The sequence below is a fragment of the Nomia melanderi genome, chromosome 9, assembly GCF_051020985.1.
Source record: "Nomia melanderi isolate GNS246 chromosome 9, iyNomMela1, whole genome shotgun sequence".
Taxonomy (NCBI): domain Eukaryota; kingdom Metazoa; phylum Arthropoda; class Insecta; order Hymenoptera; family Halictidae; genus Nomia; species Nomia melanderi.
In genome coordinates, this window is record NC_135007.1 from 7,333,940 (window position 1) to 7,350,718 (window position 16,779).

Sequence of the window (16,779 nt, forward strand, 5' to 3'; positions counted from 1 at the left end):
GATATAAATGTTTATCTGACACTCGCAATTGCGAAACAAATAAGGGAAACGTAATTTGACGTGAATATTTTTCAACGATATTTCAGTGATTCTTAATTCGGAAAGTGTCCTCCGTAGTGGTAATCAGAGATATTTTGGTAGTAGTAGTCAAATCGCTTTACATAAATACAGGCGGCCTGCTGATGATAGCAATTGTACGATGGTTAGCGGCAATGGAAAAACAGGCGCAGCGGAATTTCAAGCAAGTTTCACCGAGTTGTTCGATGCATCGTTCCCCGGCAACTCGTTGCAATTTGCGGTCTGCTCGATCGGCTCGCGTGATCGTTTGTTAAGAGGCCGCCGTTTCCCAGTCGCGGCGGTGTCTATGGCTGTCGACGAACGATTCCTTGAAGCGACGTCGCCTTTTTGCGAACGTATCTGCTCGGATCATCCTGTGCCGATACTTTGTACGGCGTGATTCTCCGTACACGGCGCTGTTTACAGCTGTACTTGCAAATCGTTTCTACCATAAAACGTTCGTCGGCATAACAGATCAATTTGAATTTCCCGGTGAAATTGTCTTTCGGGATTCGATCAAGCTTCCTCGTTATTGTATTCATCAGATTCTTGGACCGTAGATTTTTATGGAAACCTATATGAATTGGTAACATTTATTATAAATAAAAATTACGTGTCTTCTTAAGAGTATCTTTATTTAAATTTTCAATGAATAGTTTATTTTATTTTATTCTATCTTATTTATTAATTCGCGAGAGTCCAGTATCACAAAGAAAAATATTATATTCACGATAAAAGCGTGAATAGAATGATAAAAAGAGAGAAACCACTGCGACCAAACCGTATAATTTCTTTAACAATATAACTCAAATTTTTCATCCGACAGACGGAATCAATGTTGCGTTGAAGTTTTCCGGAAGCGATCTGATTTCAATTTGTAAACGTGGCGAGGAGCTCGATTAAATTGCGAAGCGGTTCATTTAAACACGCAGGGTAAGAGAGAAAGGGAGAGAGAATGCACAGTGTATTAATCACAGAAAACGTTGTTGATAATTCGTCGTTGGATTTCGTCGCCAATCGATGCACAAACAGAATCTCTCTTTCTCTCTCTCTCTCTCTCGTGGGGCGCGGTCGTCGCGCTTATATTTCGTTTTATTCGATGTTTAATATTTTCGTTCGTGCTGCGAACAATTCTCATGTTTTATTTCCAGCCGGGAACGGAACCGTGGATATTGTTTGTTCGATTGTTTATCCGGTTTTTGTAATAAATTGCTCGCGCTGGTTCGCCGAACTTTCGTTTCCCGTGTTTATTTTCATTAATTTAGTATTTTAAACGGCTCGCTCGAGTGACCCCCCCCCCCCCCCACCCACCCCCTTAACATCGCTTTTCGCGTTTCGGCGAGCGTCCGCGATAAAGGAGCGACCCGCGAAAAGTTCGCTCGTTTTAAACGATACGCCGGCGCCGATAATTCGACCGGAAATGTTCCTTCGCCGAATCGCTCTTCCGAGGAATATTGAATCGGTCTTTTATCTCCACGTCGTTGTTCGTCGCTCGTTTTGAAGTCCCCTATACGTCTACGCACTCCGTAGCCATGCAAATTTCTGATCGATCAGTATTATGAGTAACATTTCACGTGCGGATGATAAAGTCGCGAAATGGACGGAGCTATTAGAAACTATTACCCCCTCTATCGTACACATACTATCCGGTCGTTTAACAATTATTTTAATCTCCATCTTAAGTGCACGTGTCACGCGTGTATTTCGCTAGTACGATCCTTTGAATTGTTATCGTCAGGGAATGAATTATCGTGCCGGTAACATGGAAGAAAAATATATCCGTGAGAATCGGTATTAATTTTTGTTTCTTCGAAAGGAAGAAAACGTTCGCATTAAATTCTCTATTGGTTAATTACTTGATATTTGTTTCTGTCTTTGTTCTGATTAAAACTCGCGAATGCGAGTTTTTAAAAAGTTCGAAATTTTGCGACTGGAATCGAAATAAAACGATCGCCGTTTGTTCTTGAATTTTTCTTTTCACGATCGTCGTGAAAGGAAGGGATTTTAATGGTATCTACGGGTGCGCATTACTCTAGATGCCTCATTGTTTTATTGTTACCTGATCGGCGGCCATTGTAAAGGACGTGCATAACCTATACCTACGTCGAGCACAAGAATTTACGCAATGCAGTTTTATAAATGGGGCTCGAAATATAAATCCGATAATCTTATCTGCTAATGCGTACACATTGTCGTTGATAGTTGGGGCTCACTCGTGGCGCAGTTCCGTTGTAAAAAGTTACAAAGTGTGTTATCACAGCCACAGAGGAAGAGCGAATATGCTGAGTCTCGTAAATTGTCACGCGAGTGCGTGCAGATTTCAAGTATTTATTCGTATCTTTGTTCAAGGATGACACGAACCTGTTTTCAGTAGTACTCTGTATCCTTGTTGTAACACGCTAACAAACGAACTAATTTAGTTGTTGTATAATAGTTTAGTCGTTGCATTCTTTGAATCAGCGGCACAGTAAAAAAATTCATATGTGTTATTACGATATATATTTCCTAATAATATTCAATTTCCATTAAATATTTCCACATATATATTTTAATATTTTCCAACTGGCGATCTTTATAATCTCTCCCTTACAAACAAGAACAAAACCAGTTATTCGTAGAATAAACAAATAAATTATTCATCCATTCCAAAGCATACAGCAAATCTCACGCCAAGCACAGTTCATTAACTAGATTTATGGAGATTTATTCTATAAATTGCAACAATCAAAATCCAGTTAAATTGTTTAAAATTGTTTAAAAAGTTCAATATCCGTCAAATTGACGGGTCCCGTAAATCTAGTGTTAATCCAGCTATCATACCAGCATCCCAAACAAACCGCATTCGATCGGAATCGCTCGTGTGCTGAGACTAGAGAATTAGAGAAATGAATCGCCGGAGAATCAAATAAATTGGAATCGAGCATTCCGACGAGATCACCTGCGGGTGATCCGACATCGGCGAGAGTTAGTTCCTCCATCGAAAAAAAAAAACACCAGGAAAAAACGAAGAGCGAGAAGGAGGAAGAAAAAAGGCGAAGAGGGGAAAGAAAAAGGTAAAAACGTTTCCACCGCGGGGTACTCCGATTTTTGCTCGATCCGGGGCGTTTTCGACGTGCCGGGGAAGGCTCTCGTTGATTCGCGCGCGAGACGTACACCGGCCGTGCAATTTATGCCGGCAAATGACTGCAATCTGCGCTTGATCCAACTTGCGAAATGGTTCTGCGCTCGTCTTTCTTCTTTTTCGCCGTTCGCCTCTTGTGCTGCCGTTGCTTCCACGGGTCCCGCGGCCGATCGGCCGGTCGGTCCGACTCGCATGCACAAAAGTGCAAAACACCCCGGAGGAAACGAGCGGTTCGTGATCGGGCGCCGTTAACGTTTCACTTTTCGTAGTCGAAAATTATTCGAGCTCGCTTCGCTGGCCTTTCTTCCCCGGCCTCCTTTCTCTCTCTCTTCTTTTCTCCTGTGTTTCTATTCCCTTCTGTTCACTCATCCCGGCGTTCGGCCCACGATTATATCGTACCGCAGGCCCACAGATAGAGACCGCTCTCTTCGAGGTGTAATGGACACCGAAATTGATCGGGCACGAACGATCTCGCGAATGGGATTATTGATTTGTGGCAGCGGTTTTCCGTCTGCGATTCCATGCCGCGGATAGACGCAACCTCGAACGCGATACGCCTCGATGGGAAGACAAGATTGAACGCTTTTAGACGAGCGTTTAGTTTCGCGATGCGGCCGTTTACGCGTTACTTGAGATGAGGCTGAGAGTTGCTTGATATTATTGACGCCCTCGGGTTTCAAATTGATCCTTGCACGCCTTCCTACTGAATCGTATGTTTCTGAACAGTTTCGAATTGATTGGAACGGGTGAATGTTGTTTACAAGTTTAGTTCTGTGAATATTTGGTTACGATTCAGAAGTGATCGGTTGACATGTCTGTTCAGAAGTCTTTCAAGCATTTTCGATGGTTCAAACAGTCTCAAACAATGCCGAATGACAACTAATTTCTGATCGTCGACCTATCGTTACAGTTTTATGAGAAAGAAAGATCTTTACGTGAATATAAATTATTTTCAAAATTGAAAACAATATATAATAATACAATAAATTAATTTTATTTATGGAGATTATTCGATTAAGTATCTACTCAAGTAAAATATATTAATTGCGAATAAAGTATAATTTCCTTCCCTTAATAGAAGAATAATATTTATTCCCTTCCAGATCTGCCTTTCAGATATGCCTTTCAGATCTTCAATGAAAATCTCCGATTCGAATAAAAAAGAATTCCAGGTGAATTTAAATTGGCGTCGGCACGGCGACGTTCGCTCTACGGGAATGGCGAGAACGATTTAAAGTTTGATCGCGTATAAACGAGACAGGCGCGCGTCGCGGTGTACCGCGTCGGAGCATCGGCCGACGTAGCTTCGTTTTATAGTTAATCGCTCTTTATCGAGCCAGTCGGCCGCAGTTTCCGCGTAAATTATTGCTGTCATAAATTTATCGCGGAGCGGTAATTATCGGGGTGAAGCCATCCGTCGGAATGGCCGCGAATTACGAGCCAATTCGAATTGGTACGCCTCGGTATATCTAGCGTTGTGACCTGCCTGCGACGATTTATCACCCGTGATCTTCGTTTCTGCTCTATCTATGCCCGCGCTCGCGTTCGCGCGCGCTTAACAATTTCGCTCGATTTGCGGCCACTGTACTCTTGGACGTTCTCGCGATTGTATGCCCGCACAATTACAGGAATGATTCGAATACCGATCGGTATTGTTGCTCCGGCAATATTTCGGAACGATAATCGAACGATATTAATCGTTCGAATGTAATTCCGTATTGCCTGTCGCCTGTTAAATTACAAATTTCATTATGAAATTCGATTCACGAGTTTGCAAGTGGATAACATGTTTGAACTTATTTTAACTTTAGGTTTTGGTGAAGCTTCGAAAATATTTCACAGGTATTATTTTGTTATTAACTGTGGTTTGTTGGAAGACTGAAAATATGATTTTACTTTCTGAGAACAATTGGAGGTAGACAAACGTTGCAACATCAAAAATTATACATTTTTAATCGAGAGTCCAGCTAATGAGCAGATTCTATGAAACTCTACCTTTTTAAATAATACGTTAAGAACCCAATTATTTTGTCAATTCTCTTTAATTAACCATTAATCAGTTTATCAATGTGTATCAATACATCAATATATTCACGGAAAACATATAAATACGAACTACGAATACTGAAGCAATAAAATAAAACTAATTGAGTTACTGTTATGTTCGGCCAGTTATTTCTGCTCCAGTCGTTTCAGTTCGTACTGTTACCTGCGATATCGACGAGCCCCTGGAGTCCGGGGTCCGCTTTACGGCCGCGGAGCGTCGTTTCCGTCGGGTATAAAATTTGTTCGCGCGATATTGTTAAACGTCGAAAAAGAGATCGGGTACGCTGATTTAGAGAACAAGTGGCGGGGGGAGGGCACGGTTCGGTAGCAAGAATGATAGCGCGACTCGGCAGAAAAGGGGTGGAGCTGAAGGGCGAGGACGTCGTAAAAGCTGATGTCGGTTTCGTCGGCGGCAGATTTGCTTTACGAGGACAAGCAGCTTAGCCAGCCCCTCGAACGGGTATAATTCATCCGACGTGTCTCTTTACTCCGTGCAACGCGGCCCGACGCGCTTCGCGTGCTCACCGGGAACGGAAGAAACTCCTCGCGGCAACCCTTATTTATGGAATCACAGCTGTAACGTGGTTCTGGCACATTCCGGCGTTATCAGGCGCGCTTGCGACGCTTCCCCCTGAAATCAATCCGATTTCAAACAATAAATCACTTGATTCGAAACATTTGAAACGAAATGCTTTTTTAAGCAATTCTTTTCTTCGCAATGTCGCGTTTATGCTTATGATATTGATGAATTCAATAGTATGAAAGTTTTCTTGTTTAAAATTAGTATTCGGTAATAATTGCTGACGTTGGTCTGTATAATAAAATAATTAGGAATGAAATAGAATAATTCTAAGGAATAGAAAGTCCATTTTAAACATTCTTTTCATTGATAGATATTTCTATCTCATATAAATAGATCATTTGAATGAGATTGAGATAAGGAGAAGATTTAATGTTTTGTATAAATTACAGGCGAACGTAACCCGAGCAATATCTCTTGTCTGTAAAACCAGAAACACCCCTTTCGCGGGACGCGTAAATTTTTTTTCCAAGGAGCTCCGTCGTCCCAACAAAACGTTTAGCCCACGCAAGCTTTTTCGGGTCGTCCATATTATTTATTGAATGGTATGCATGTTTTCACATTCGCTGGCGGGTTTTTTCCTTGGATGTTCCCGAAAATGCTGTAGCATTATCTACGGGCTACGTGCCACCCTCCGCAACCCCTAGCCGAATATGCGACCACGAGGAGCAACTACCCTCGAACTCCTTTCTTTTTTTTTTCTTTGTTCGCCCCACGATACAACTGTACGGATTCCAGACCATGGATGTTGATACACCGCCAAGGATTTTGCATTTCGAATCCGGGATAAGGGGGCGGTATAAAAAAGTCCCGGTTACGAAGGGACTCCGGAGGAAACTTGATTCCCGACGAGTCTTGGGAATATATGCATGAACACCGAGCGGGGATATGAAATTTCTGTCGAATGTGTAACAGGTTCCTTTCCTTCTCTACCGTTCCTTTCGAGAAGTGAATTTTCATTGTCTTCGTGCCAAAAAGTTGCGTTCAGTTTTTTTTCTATTACAATAAAATATGTATTACTCTATTTTATTAAATTATTACTTTATACCATTACTTCATAACTTATAAATGAGAAATTTTTATGAAATCAAATTACATTTTTTTAATACGCTATTATTAACTTGTTAAAAGTTTTGAGAGTCATAGTATAGAGCCTGTAACATATGTTACATTAAGAACACGAGTAATTTCTGTAAAACAGCAATTATTTTTAAATAATGCAAATGATATCGAGATTTACCTTCATGCCCCTCCGTACACTCGCCAGTAAATTGAATGCGAGATGTATTAACAGTGCGAGCAGATAGCAAATTTATCTTACCGGGACAGAAAGTAATTACTCTGAAATTTTCGTAGTTGATCAACCACGCTCTTAATTACCGTAGCAACTAGTTCGCACAGATAACTGATAGTAACAGAAGCTCGCTGCGCATCGTATCTCGGTGTTTAATTTATAATGCAGTTATGCACACACTGAGTTATAAATTCTCGACTGTACTGGAGCATCCCCCTGCCGTTCTACAATATTAAGGAAAGCAAAAAAAGAACATTATTCAAAGTTAAACGAGGCGAGAAATAATTAATTCGAAAACTCATTAAAAAGTAATATTCCCAGGAAGAATTCTATCTCAACAAAGATAAACTTCCCATTAATTAAATCTTCCACAAACCAGAGTTCCTAAATCACTCAATTCTCAACGTCAAAGAATTTTGCGAATTCCCTCTATCCTCTATCTCCTAAACATAATCACTTCACCAAATAAACAACTCTCTCCCGCAACCGATCAAACGCAGAAATAAATGTTCAAGGAAACTTCCTCCAACAATTTTTCAGGATTTCCATCGGGACGCAAATGTTTAACAGCATTAACACCGCTATTTGTTATCGAAGTCGAGTTCTCTCGAACTTCCCGTTGAACGTTGTTAATAATCCGCGGCTAACGCGCGACGAAGTGGAAATATGCATTTCATAATTCACGACGGGCGCGACAGAGGGTGGAAAGGGGCTGTGACAGAGGAGGAGGAGAGAGAGAGAGAGAGAGAGAGAGAGGAACATAGAGAGAAACGGGGAGAGTTAGATGGGGTGAGATGGCACCGCGGCGGCGAACAAATCGAATCCGGCGCAAATTAGCGCGAACGCGGGTACACGAATTCGTCTTGTTGTCATGAGAAATAATTGCCGGGAGAATTCCTATGGACCCGGGGTCGGACGGGAAAGGCGAACCCTCCCCCGGGGTTATAATGCCGGGATGAAGCGCCCGGGGTTATTAGTTTAGGAAGCTGCAAAGTACCCCGAAACAAAGTCTCTCTGTCTCTCTATAGGGTAATCAATATACAAGCAGCCGACCCTGCCTCCGTTTCAGCTCGTTGATTCAACCTGAATCGCCGACGCAGATCCCTCCCGTTCGAATTAGTTGCTTGCAAAGCACCGGCTGTCGGGCTCCCGACGTCAGAGAGCGATAGGTGATAAACCGTCATCGCGTTTGAGAGTCATCTCTCTCTCTCTCTCTCTCTGTTGCTTCAACCGCGTTTCAGATTAATTACGGAGCTTCGGGTGTTGCCTTTCTCGGCGAGCGAAATTGAAAATATCGAGACGTAAGCAAAGAATGTAATTGGATTTTGTGTTGATGAACCAGCTGAAAATGTGAGACGTTCTTTTCAAGCGACGCTTTGTTTCCAGGGTAATCGTATATTTCGATTACTGGATTTAATGGAGTTTGAAATTAACATTTGCAAGTTTGATTATTGGTATTTGCGGAGAGTAGATTTTTGTTTAGAAACACGCGTGTTTTAAAAGAACCGTTGACTGTGTAAATGAATAAATCGAGGTTTTCAGCATCTCCGCAAATGAGTTTTTGAAATTCGAATAAAGTGACTTACAAATAGTCAACTGTAAATCAAGTCTCGTTTAACGAGCATTTTTACGAACATCAGGGAAATTCGATTTAAAATTTAATTTCTCCACTGTCATGGAGCCACTTGTATATCACGTATTTAATGTCAACGCGCAATCTCATCATAGCGCATGTCAGCGTAATAATTCACCGTTTCACACAGGATGTTACGTTTTCCCAGTATCGGCTTGAATTATTGACGTAGGATCTCCTAGTTATCGTTTCGTCGTTCGGCAAACGTCCTCAAACCATTACTGTCCGGTCTCTCCAAACAAGGGGTATCTGTAGGTAATAAACCGTCTCCTTTCACATCATTGACGCGGCCGGTGAAATTATGAAACGCCTATTCGCCACTCCCATCGAAACATCGACTCTCTCTTCCGTTGGTACACCTTCTTTACGAGTTGGTTAATTTATCTTCGATACTGGCTGACCGTGCTTCTTCGACAGTGCCGGAGGTCCCGTGTCAGGGCACGCTTTAAACGGGGGGGGGGGGGGGGGGCAAAAAACAACGGACGTTTGGATTTTCTTGTTACATTCGGTCTTTTTGCTCGCCGCGTCGAGCGCCCATCGATAAGGATCACGGTTCGATCATCGTCTTTCATCTGGGACGATGAAACCATCGAAGAAGTTATGATAATATCGATGTATGCTCTTCCCTTCAATATACGTACGCTTTTCTCGACAATATTTATTTCCTCCTCGAATACGTTTTATTAATGTAATGAATACATTTCGTTATTCAATTATTTTTGAAATTTATTCATAAGGCAACTGTTGTAAATTATTCGTAAGTGATTTATCTTTCACGGAAACGAGAGACATTATAGAGAGGTCATGTAGTTTCATTTTTTTTTGTAGTATATCTAGAAGTCGTGGAAATATTGAATCATAGAAATGTTTATTAATCTATGAACATCTACTTCATGCGAATGTTTCTATAAATTCCCAGTTATGGAGAGGAGTTTCAATTAACGAGTGAAATATGAATAGTAAATTGATTAGTCCATTAATTGCGAAATTTATCTGTACAGATGTTTATTTTCTTTTCACTTCGTGCGTGAATCAATGATTAATCGTCGATAATTCTGTTACAGTCCAAGCAGTACAGCGCTGGGTTCGCTGGATCAGCTGAAGGAGTACCTGACGACAGTGGGAACCTGCAAATGCGGTCTTGAATGTCCGCTGAAACCTGAACAGGTCTTCAACTTCGACCCCAAGGTACGTTCACAATTATTTTTATCGCGGCATGCTCACGATCGTTTCACGTAAATATTTCGTGTGCGGTAGAATTACTGTAATTACGTGATGCGGGTATGCTCGAGGGGGTATATTAAATATTTGTATACCTAATACGCGCGGAAGTATTATGGGAGGGATTAATAATCTTCAACTCGGTTTTAACTCTTTGCAAATAAGAATTTATATATATACGAAAAGGAATTATTTTATCGTTCTTTTTCAAGCCATGAATTTCCTTTCATTAGAAACGACCGTACAACAAATACTCATACCAATATTTATTCGTCAACATTTAATATACGAAATAACATTGCGAGAATAAAAGAAAAATATTAAGAAAACTACGAAATACGAATACAATCACAAATCATATAGCTCGCCTCGAGCAGACTCAAACAATTTCCAGAATGAAAAAAAAAAATCAATTTCACAGCCAACAAAGAGAATTTCACACATGTTCAATAGATTTTCATCTACGCCGTTTCCCGTTCCATTATATTCAGTCCGTTCATTCGATTCGAAAAAGTTGCAGCCTCGCGAAATAAATTCAATTCCTGGAATAATTTATTGTCCACAGAATAGAAACATTAATTTTGGGGGCTGACAAAAATATGAACGCGGGCTCCGCGGATTTTCATCCGATCCGGTGTGGCGGCCTGGCCGTCTTGCACACCGTTCCTATTCAAACAGTTCCACCTGCGCGCGAAATACTTGAGCGTTCGAGTCGCGAGGGTGCCATATGTTGCTAGCAAAAAGCCCCGATAGCGGCGGGGCATTTTTGAGCGGCCGAGCGCGTTTATTTCCATGGGAAGCGTGTGTTCCGGCGGCGCGGCTCGCCAGCCGGTATATCCAGTATACAAACGCCTATAAGAAGACAATCGGGATTTAAAGCATCCCACGGCGAAACGCGATTTAAATAAATCTCCCGCATAGTTCGCGGACAAGAAGCCTTGAATCGTGGAATCGGGAGAGAGCTCGTAAAAACCGTGCCGCGTACGTCGTAAGCTGCTCCGCGAGTAAATTGTTGGCCGTGTAGCAAAACGACGAGCGCTGTTCCTGTCGTAATCTGCCCGGAGAAATCTCCGGTGTGTCGGCGTGCACCGCGCAATGAGTCAATACTCTATGTAGCGCGCGCGATGATGCCGAGGAAACGCAGGCATGCAACGCGCAGCAAAATTCTGAACGGTTCCGACGAACCTGTTCGCTTGTTCGAGATACGCGTTTCACATTTTTTTAGTCAGAAAACCGATAACGCGAGAGTGTCGTTTAACGGTGAAAGTTTAGAGGTTGGACTTCTCTGCGTTTCTTTGGTAGAAGCTTAATTATCGTGATTGTTAAGATCGTCGGTTGTTCGATGATTATTCTTTGACATGTGATTGACTTGGAGTCGGGTTTAATGCGATGTGTATGGTAGATGAGAATCGGTTGTAAACACATTTTTATGAAGAAAGAAAGAAATTGTTATTTTAGTAGTAAATAACGTTTTACGAATAAAGAACTTAGAGCTCTATGTTATGTTGGGTTTTGAATGTTTGGAAGCAGGTTTTTGGAAGTTTGAATATTATTAGCTATAGGTTGTCGATTGTTTAGAGTTCGAGTATCCTGCTAAGAAAACGTTTGAGGATTTTACTAGAATTTTGTAATACCGAAGTATTTGAATTTTGAGGTACAAATTTAGTAAAAACCGCCAAGCATTCAAAATCGCAGCGAAATAAGTTCAAAAGCATAGAAAACATCATCGACACAAAACTGGCTACATCTCGCGATTAAAAAAAGCCGTAATCACATCACGAAACAAAAACACCTCAGCCCATTACTCGCGGAAAAACCGTCGGACTCGTCCCGCAAGACGAAAAAGGAATAATCACCGGTTTACCCTTAATCCCGCAATTCCAGCACGTAACGCAAGAAAAGGAGAAAAGACGAGTCGATAGACAGCGGTGTACATAAAATAAGATAGCCGAACAACTCGAGAGAAACAAAACCCGCCGTAGGCCGTTTATACCATTCTCTTCTTATTACCGTTTCCAATCATTAAACTCTCTCCCTCGCGCGGAAGAGTGCTCGCTAACGAACTGCTTGAAAGATCAGCAAAATTACACGCGGATAATAAAAGTTTCGAGACACGCGCGCCCATTCGATCACCCCGCGGCGGGACGCGACGCTTTCGATATAATTTACTCGAAAACCCATCGGACGATCGTCGGAAAGTACTCGCTGTTGCCCGAAGAGTGACCGAGTGCAACTCGAGGAAAGAAGAAGGAAAGGGAATCGCGATGAGAAACTAACGAACGAGCCGGTGCCCCGTCAACAAACGATTACTCCGCGGCGAGTTAACCGGTTAACCGAGCGTAATTATCATTGACGCGCCAATAAGCCCGGCGAAAACGCGCGCAGGCCGGGCATTAACAACGTTAATTTGGAGGGTGCACATGCCGGCGTGCATCGGCGCGCCAAATTAAAAATTCACGAAACCGCCGGACGACGAGGGGTTGGTGGGATCCCGGCGAGAGGAGAGGAACGGCGAGAGGGGAGGTCCGCGAGGAAGGAGAGAGAGAGGAAGCTACGCGGCGAGCACACTGGGGCCCGCCGCTCATCAGTTTTGCTTAATTATTCCGGTAGCATGCGACGATATAGCAGGAAAACGTATAATTATCCGTGCACCTGCTTTGCTAACCGCTCACTCAGCCGCCCCTGCTGACGCGCCCGGCCATCCCCGTCTGCCGCGTGTTTCTATCCTAACCGCGGTGCGTTAATACGATCCTTAATTAAACTTTATCACACGGCGAATCGGTCTACGGGAGGACTCATTGCAGGCACACCGATCCTGGGCCCGAAGGAGCCCGACGACAACGACGATCACCGCCGTTAATAATTAATAATCATTTGCATATCTGTCACGCCGGCGGGCCCTGCTTACAATATAATTCTCCGGCCACCGGGGAGGGGTGGGGACAGTTTATCGTTTCATCAGCCAATTATCGCGGTCTCGCAGTCATTGTCTCCGTGACGATTTCTGCGGACACACCAACGCGGCGCGAGCTACTACACACCGGCCCGTTATCGGCCGACGGGATTAATTAGGCCTCGATTAACTAGCACGATTGTTACGCGCGTTCCCCTCCCTGGGATAAAGATGTTTGCCCCATATTCTTTTTTCCTTTTCCTTCTCCCCTGTTTGTTTCTTCTTTGTGCCCGTTTCTTTCCCCCCCTTTTTTTCTCTTTTGGCTTTTAACGATCCCCGTCCGCTCTGCTGCGGTCGCTTCTCGAAAGTATTATTGATATTCGTGAGCGGTACCGTGGTATCTTGATGATGGGTTTCGGTGTAGCGAGGCGGCCAGCCCCGTTGCGTTATTTATTTAACGAGGCTAATGAGCGCGCGTGTTCGCACTGATGTGCGTTAATTTTTTGGAAACTCGCGACGAGGGGAGAGACGATCTGTTATGGGTTTTATTGAGGTATCAATAATGAGTAATATCATTATCAGCGATGATTGACTAATGATTATTCGAATGATTATTCAATCACTCGAATATCAATCGTTTGCACTTCACAAAGTTATTCCAAACATCAACTAGAAAATTTCTAAAAATTCATTTATCGACACATCTCCTAACATCCAAGCCACCCATATATCCAAGAACAGAACTACAAACGTAGACTCTCAAAATAAATAAATAATAAATTAGTTATTCCATCGGAGCAGCTGTAGCAAGCCGCTCGCATTAAAATCGCCCGCAGAATTGCCTGTATTCGAGTGACTGATGACCGCGGTCGCGTTGGCGGAACATCGTAAATTAGAGTCATCAATATTGCAGTTTTTTCGCGCGGTTGTAGCGGATGCATACGATTCGTTTTGCGGGAGACGTATTCTCGTCGCGTAGCCGGCAACCAAGACATCTCTGTACCGCTTCTGGCAACAGGCCGCGGCCAGATCGTATCGTCCGCGAATCTGCAATGCAAACTCCGTATCTAGCTGCAGACAATGAGGCTGCCAGGTCCCTGGATGTCGCGCGATTCGAACGAGGCCGAGGGATGAAGGAGGAGCGCGGAGCAGACGGAAAAGGGCGAATAAGAAAACGACCGGCATGCGGATCGAAATCGGCGGTCACCGGAAAAAAGCTCCTTCAGTTTTGTCTCGAGATCCTTCAATGCACCCGCGCGACATTCAAAGCGAGCTACGAGCCGGCTACTACCGCCACGATTACCATAATCGCGAGTAGAGTTGCTCATTTGCGAAGATCTCTCGGTCGTTTATTGCCGGCCGACGATATACGAGGAAGTTAATTGAATCGTTGACAGCGTAGAACACGTTACAGCGCGTGGATTATACGACTTGAGTGGTACTCTTGATACTGGTATCTCGGTTAATCCGTCATTGTTTGCTCTTTCAATTTCGTTCAGCTTTTATTTTCTTGTCCACGTGTTTGTTCGCTGTTTTCTGAAATTTCATTTAATTTGTGTTCGGGTTATTTAGCAGTCTCACTGCAAGTTTGATTTGGATGCTCTTTTGAGGAATATACACGTGTTGAACGTCGCTTTCTAAATGTGTAATATATTAGCGGGAATTTAGTTACTTGATTTTCATAAAATTGGCGTGAAAACAGAGATTGGCGGTTTTGATCGATAGTTAGTTGGGTAAGGTGGTAAAACATTAACTGGAATCTAATTGTATCGACAAGAAACTAAATAAGAACTTAAGTATGTCAATTGGAACAAGAAGTAATTACTGTAATAACATAAAAGACATCGTTTTTCTGCTTGAATAAAAAAATCACACACTCAGCTAACGCATTCCATGAGTTTTAAGGGATAATAGCGTGCGGATCGTTGCTACAACAAAAATTCGAAGCCTGTCGTGGAACGAGCCAGCAATTTACAATTTAAAAACCGTTACGAAATCGATCCTCGGTTGCGTTACGATTTTACAAATTCCATTCATTTGCCGTTGCAGGGAGAGCGAGAGAGGAGAAAAAAAGGAAGAAAAAGTGAATAAAACGGACAAGAAAAACGAGGAGGGGAGGGGAAGAAAGGTTCGCGAAACACGATTCCGACGTTAATCAACGTGGACCGTGTCCGCATCCAATTAGTCGTGTACCGTGTCCATTTACGAGCAGTCAGTCAATCCAATTAATACGAGACGCGTCGAATAGGAATAAAGACTCTGAATCCGCGGGGGCCGAGCCGAAAAATCAAATCGATCGTGGCGCGCGGAATACGCCGCGGCAACAGGTTTTTTGCTGGTTCGCGGATACCCAATTACAATGACCAGACACCGTAACTATCCGGCCGATCTTCGAGTACCATATGCGGGGAGACAGACCGGACCGTTTTCCCCGGGAACCTTTGATTCGGCCCCGATTCTTTATCGGGCCACCGGTGTGTGTTCCTGTCCGGCACGGCGCGTTTCTCTCCCTCCAGCCGGCGTGCTCCTTTTGTAACGCTCGACGTTTCCGCCTATTGTTGCGTGTACACCGTACGGAATCATCGAGGCACGGAGCGATTTCTCGGTTTCCCGTACCCAGACCAGGGACCAAACTCTCTTGCTCTCCTGTCTGTCTCTGTTTCTCGTCCTGGTTTGAGGAAGTTCGCGCAGAGGCGGAGGGCAGTGCTCGGCGTTCCCTGGAATTACGTTGTTCGCGCTGGGAACACTGGGAACGAAGATGGGTACGGTTGATAAAGGTGACAAATCATTGATACGTTAGGTAGAAGTGAATAGGAGCTGATATTGGGGTTGGTTTTATTATAATTGTTTTGAGTATATTTGAGACAGTTGGTATTAATTTTCGGTTTTTGAATAGTCTGGGTAATTTTTGTTTGCCGTTAGCGAAGAATTATTTGGTCTATTACAGTAATCAGTATTTACTGGTTAAAGTAATTCAAGACATTCTATTGAAAAACTACTCTAAGTTCCACGATAACCTTATTCGAATAGCTTACTTTCATTATTCACCCAATCCATTAAATTAATATATTCCAATCAATTCTTAATCAACGACTAATTCATTACTACCAAATACAACCTTCCTCAAGCAAAATTCTATTCCTCATTCCGTAATCATGTACATGAATATTCGCTTAAAAATCATAAGCTCTCTCATCAGCACATCAAACTTCCTTCGCCATTGCCATACGCATTATTACATTATTGTCGCCAGTTTTCCAGTAGCCCCGCCCAAAACTAGCTAATCCGTGCTCCCATTGTCGTCGCGGAATTGCATTTCCGCGCAGTCATCGCAGTCGCGGCCGGAATGTAAACGGGCGGCGCGTTCGGTCCTAATCCGACGGTTTCGTGGCGCCGTCATCGCCGCGACAGAAACTCGAGGCTTCGCGCGAGGAGTTAGTTTATGGAGTTGTCGCTATTCATTATCACCGGGTTCGGGGCTCTCGGCCGCGTCCCGCCGGATGTATTAGCGGCCGCTTAAGCGAACGCGCGAGCCGAGTCGCGCCGTGACGTTAACAAAGGGGTAACCGAGCACCCTTTTATTACATCGAGCTCGCCTTGTTTAAGCCCGGCGCGTAAGTAATTTGCTTTAATGAATTTGCATCGTCTGCCCATCGCGTCTGACGGCCGCTTTCTCTTTTCGCCGGTCGCCGCGAGGCCCTTTTCAAACCGCCTCACCGCGCCGCGCCGCGCCGCTTCTTCGAACGAGCATGGATTTATGATCAACCCTCCGCTACAACGCAACTCGAGCCACCTTTTATATCTTTACGGTGCTGTTCCGCCGGTGTTTAAACTCACCGATGCGACTGAACTTTCGGGTACAGTGGTTAGACCACCGGACTCGTTGCACATTTTTTCTTTTTACATCTTCTGTTTGAAAGTTTTATGATGTTTC

The 16,779-nt window shown here is 43.5% G+C and overlaps 1 protein-coding gene across 5 annotated transcripts in view; it reads left to right on the forward strand.

Moving 5' to 3' along the window:
• LOC116427841 (uncharacterized) overlaps positions 1-16,779 on the forward strand; it is a 315,812-nt gene that overhangs the window by 201,358 nt on the left and 97,675 nt on the right. For all 5 annotated transcript variants that reach the window (XM_076370965.1, XM_031978648.2, XM_076370966.1 and 2 more), the window contains exon 2: positions 9,796-9,919. In XM_076370965.1, the coding sequence (XP_076227080.1) occupies positions 9,796-9,919 (124 nt within the window). The remainder of the gene's footprint in view (positions 1-9,795; positions 9,920-16,779) is intronic.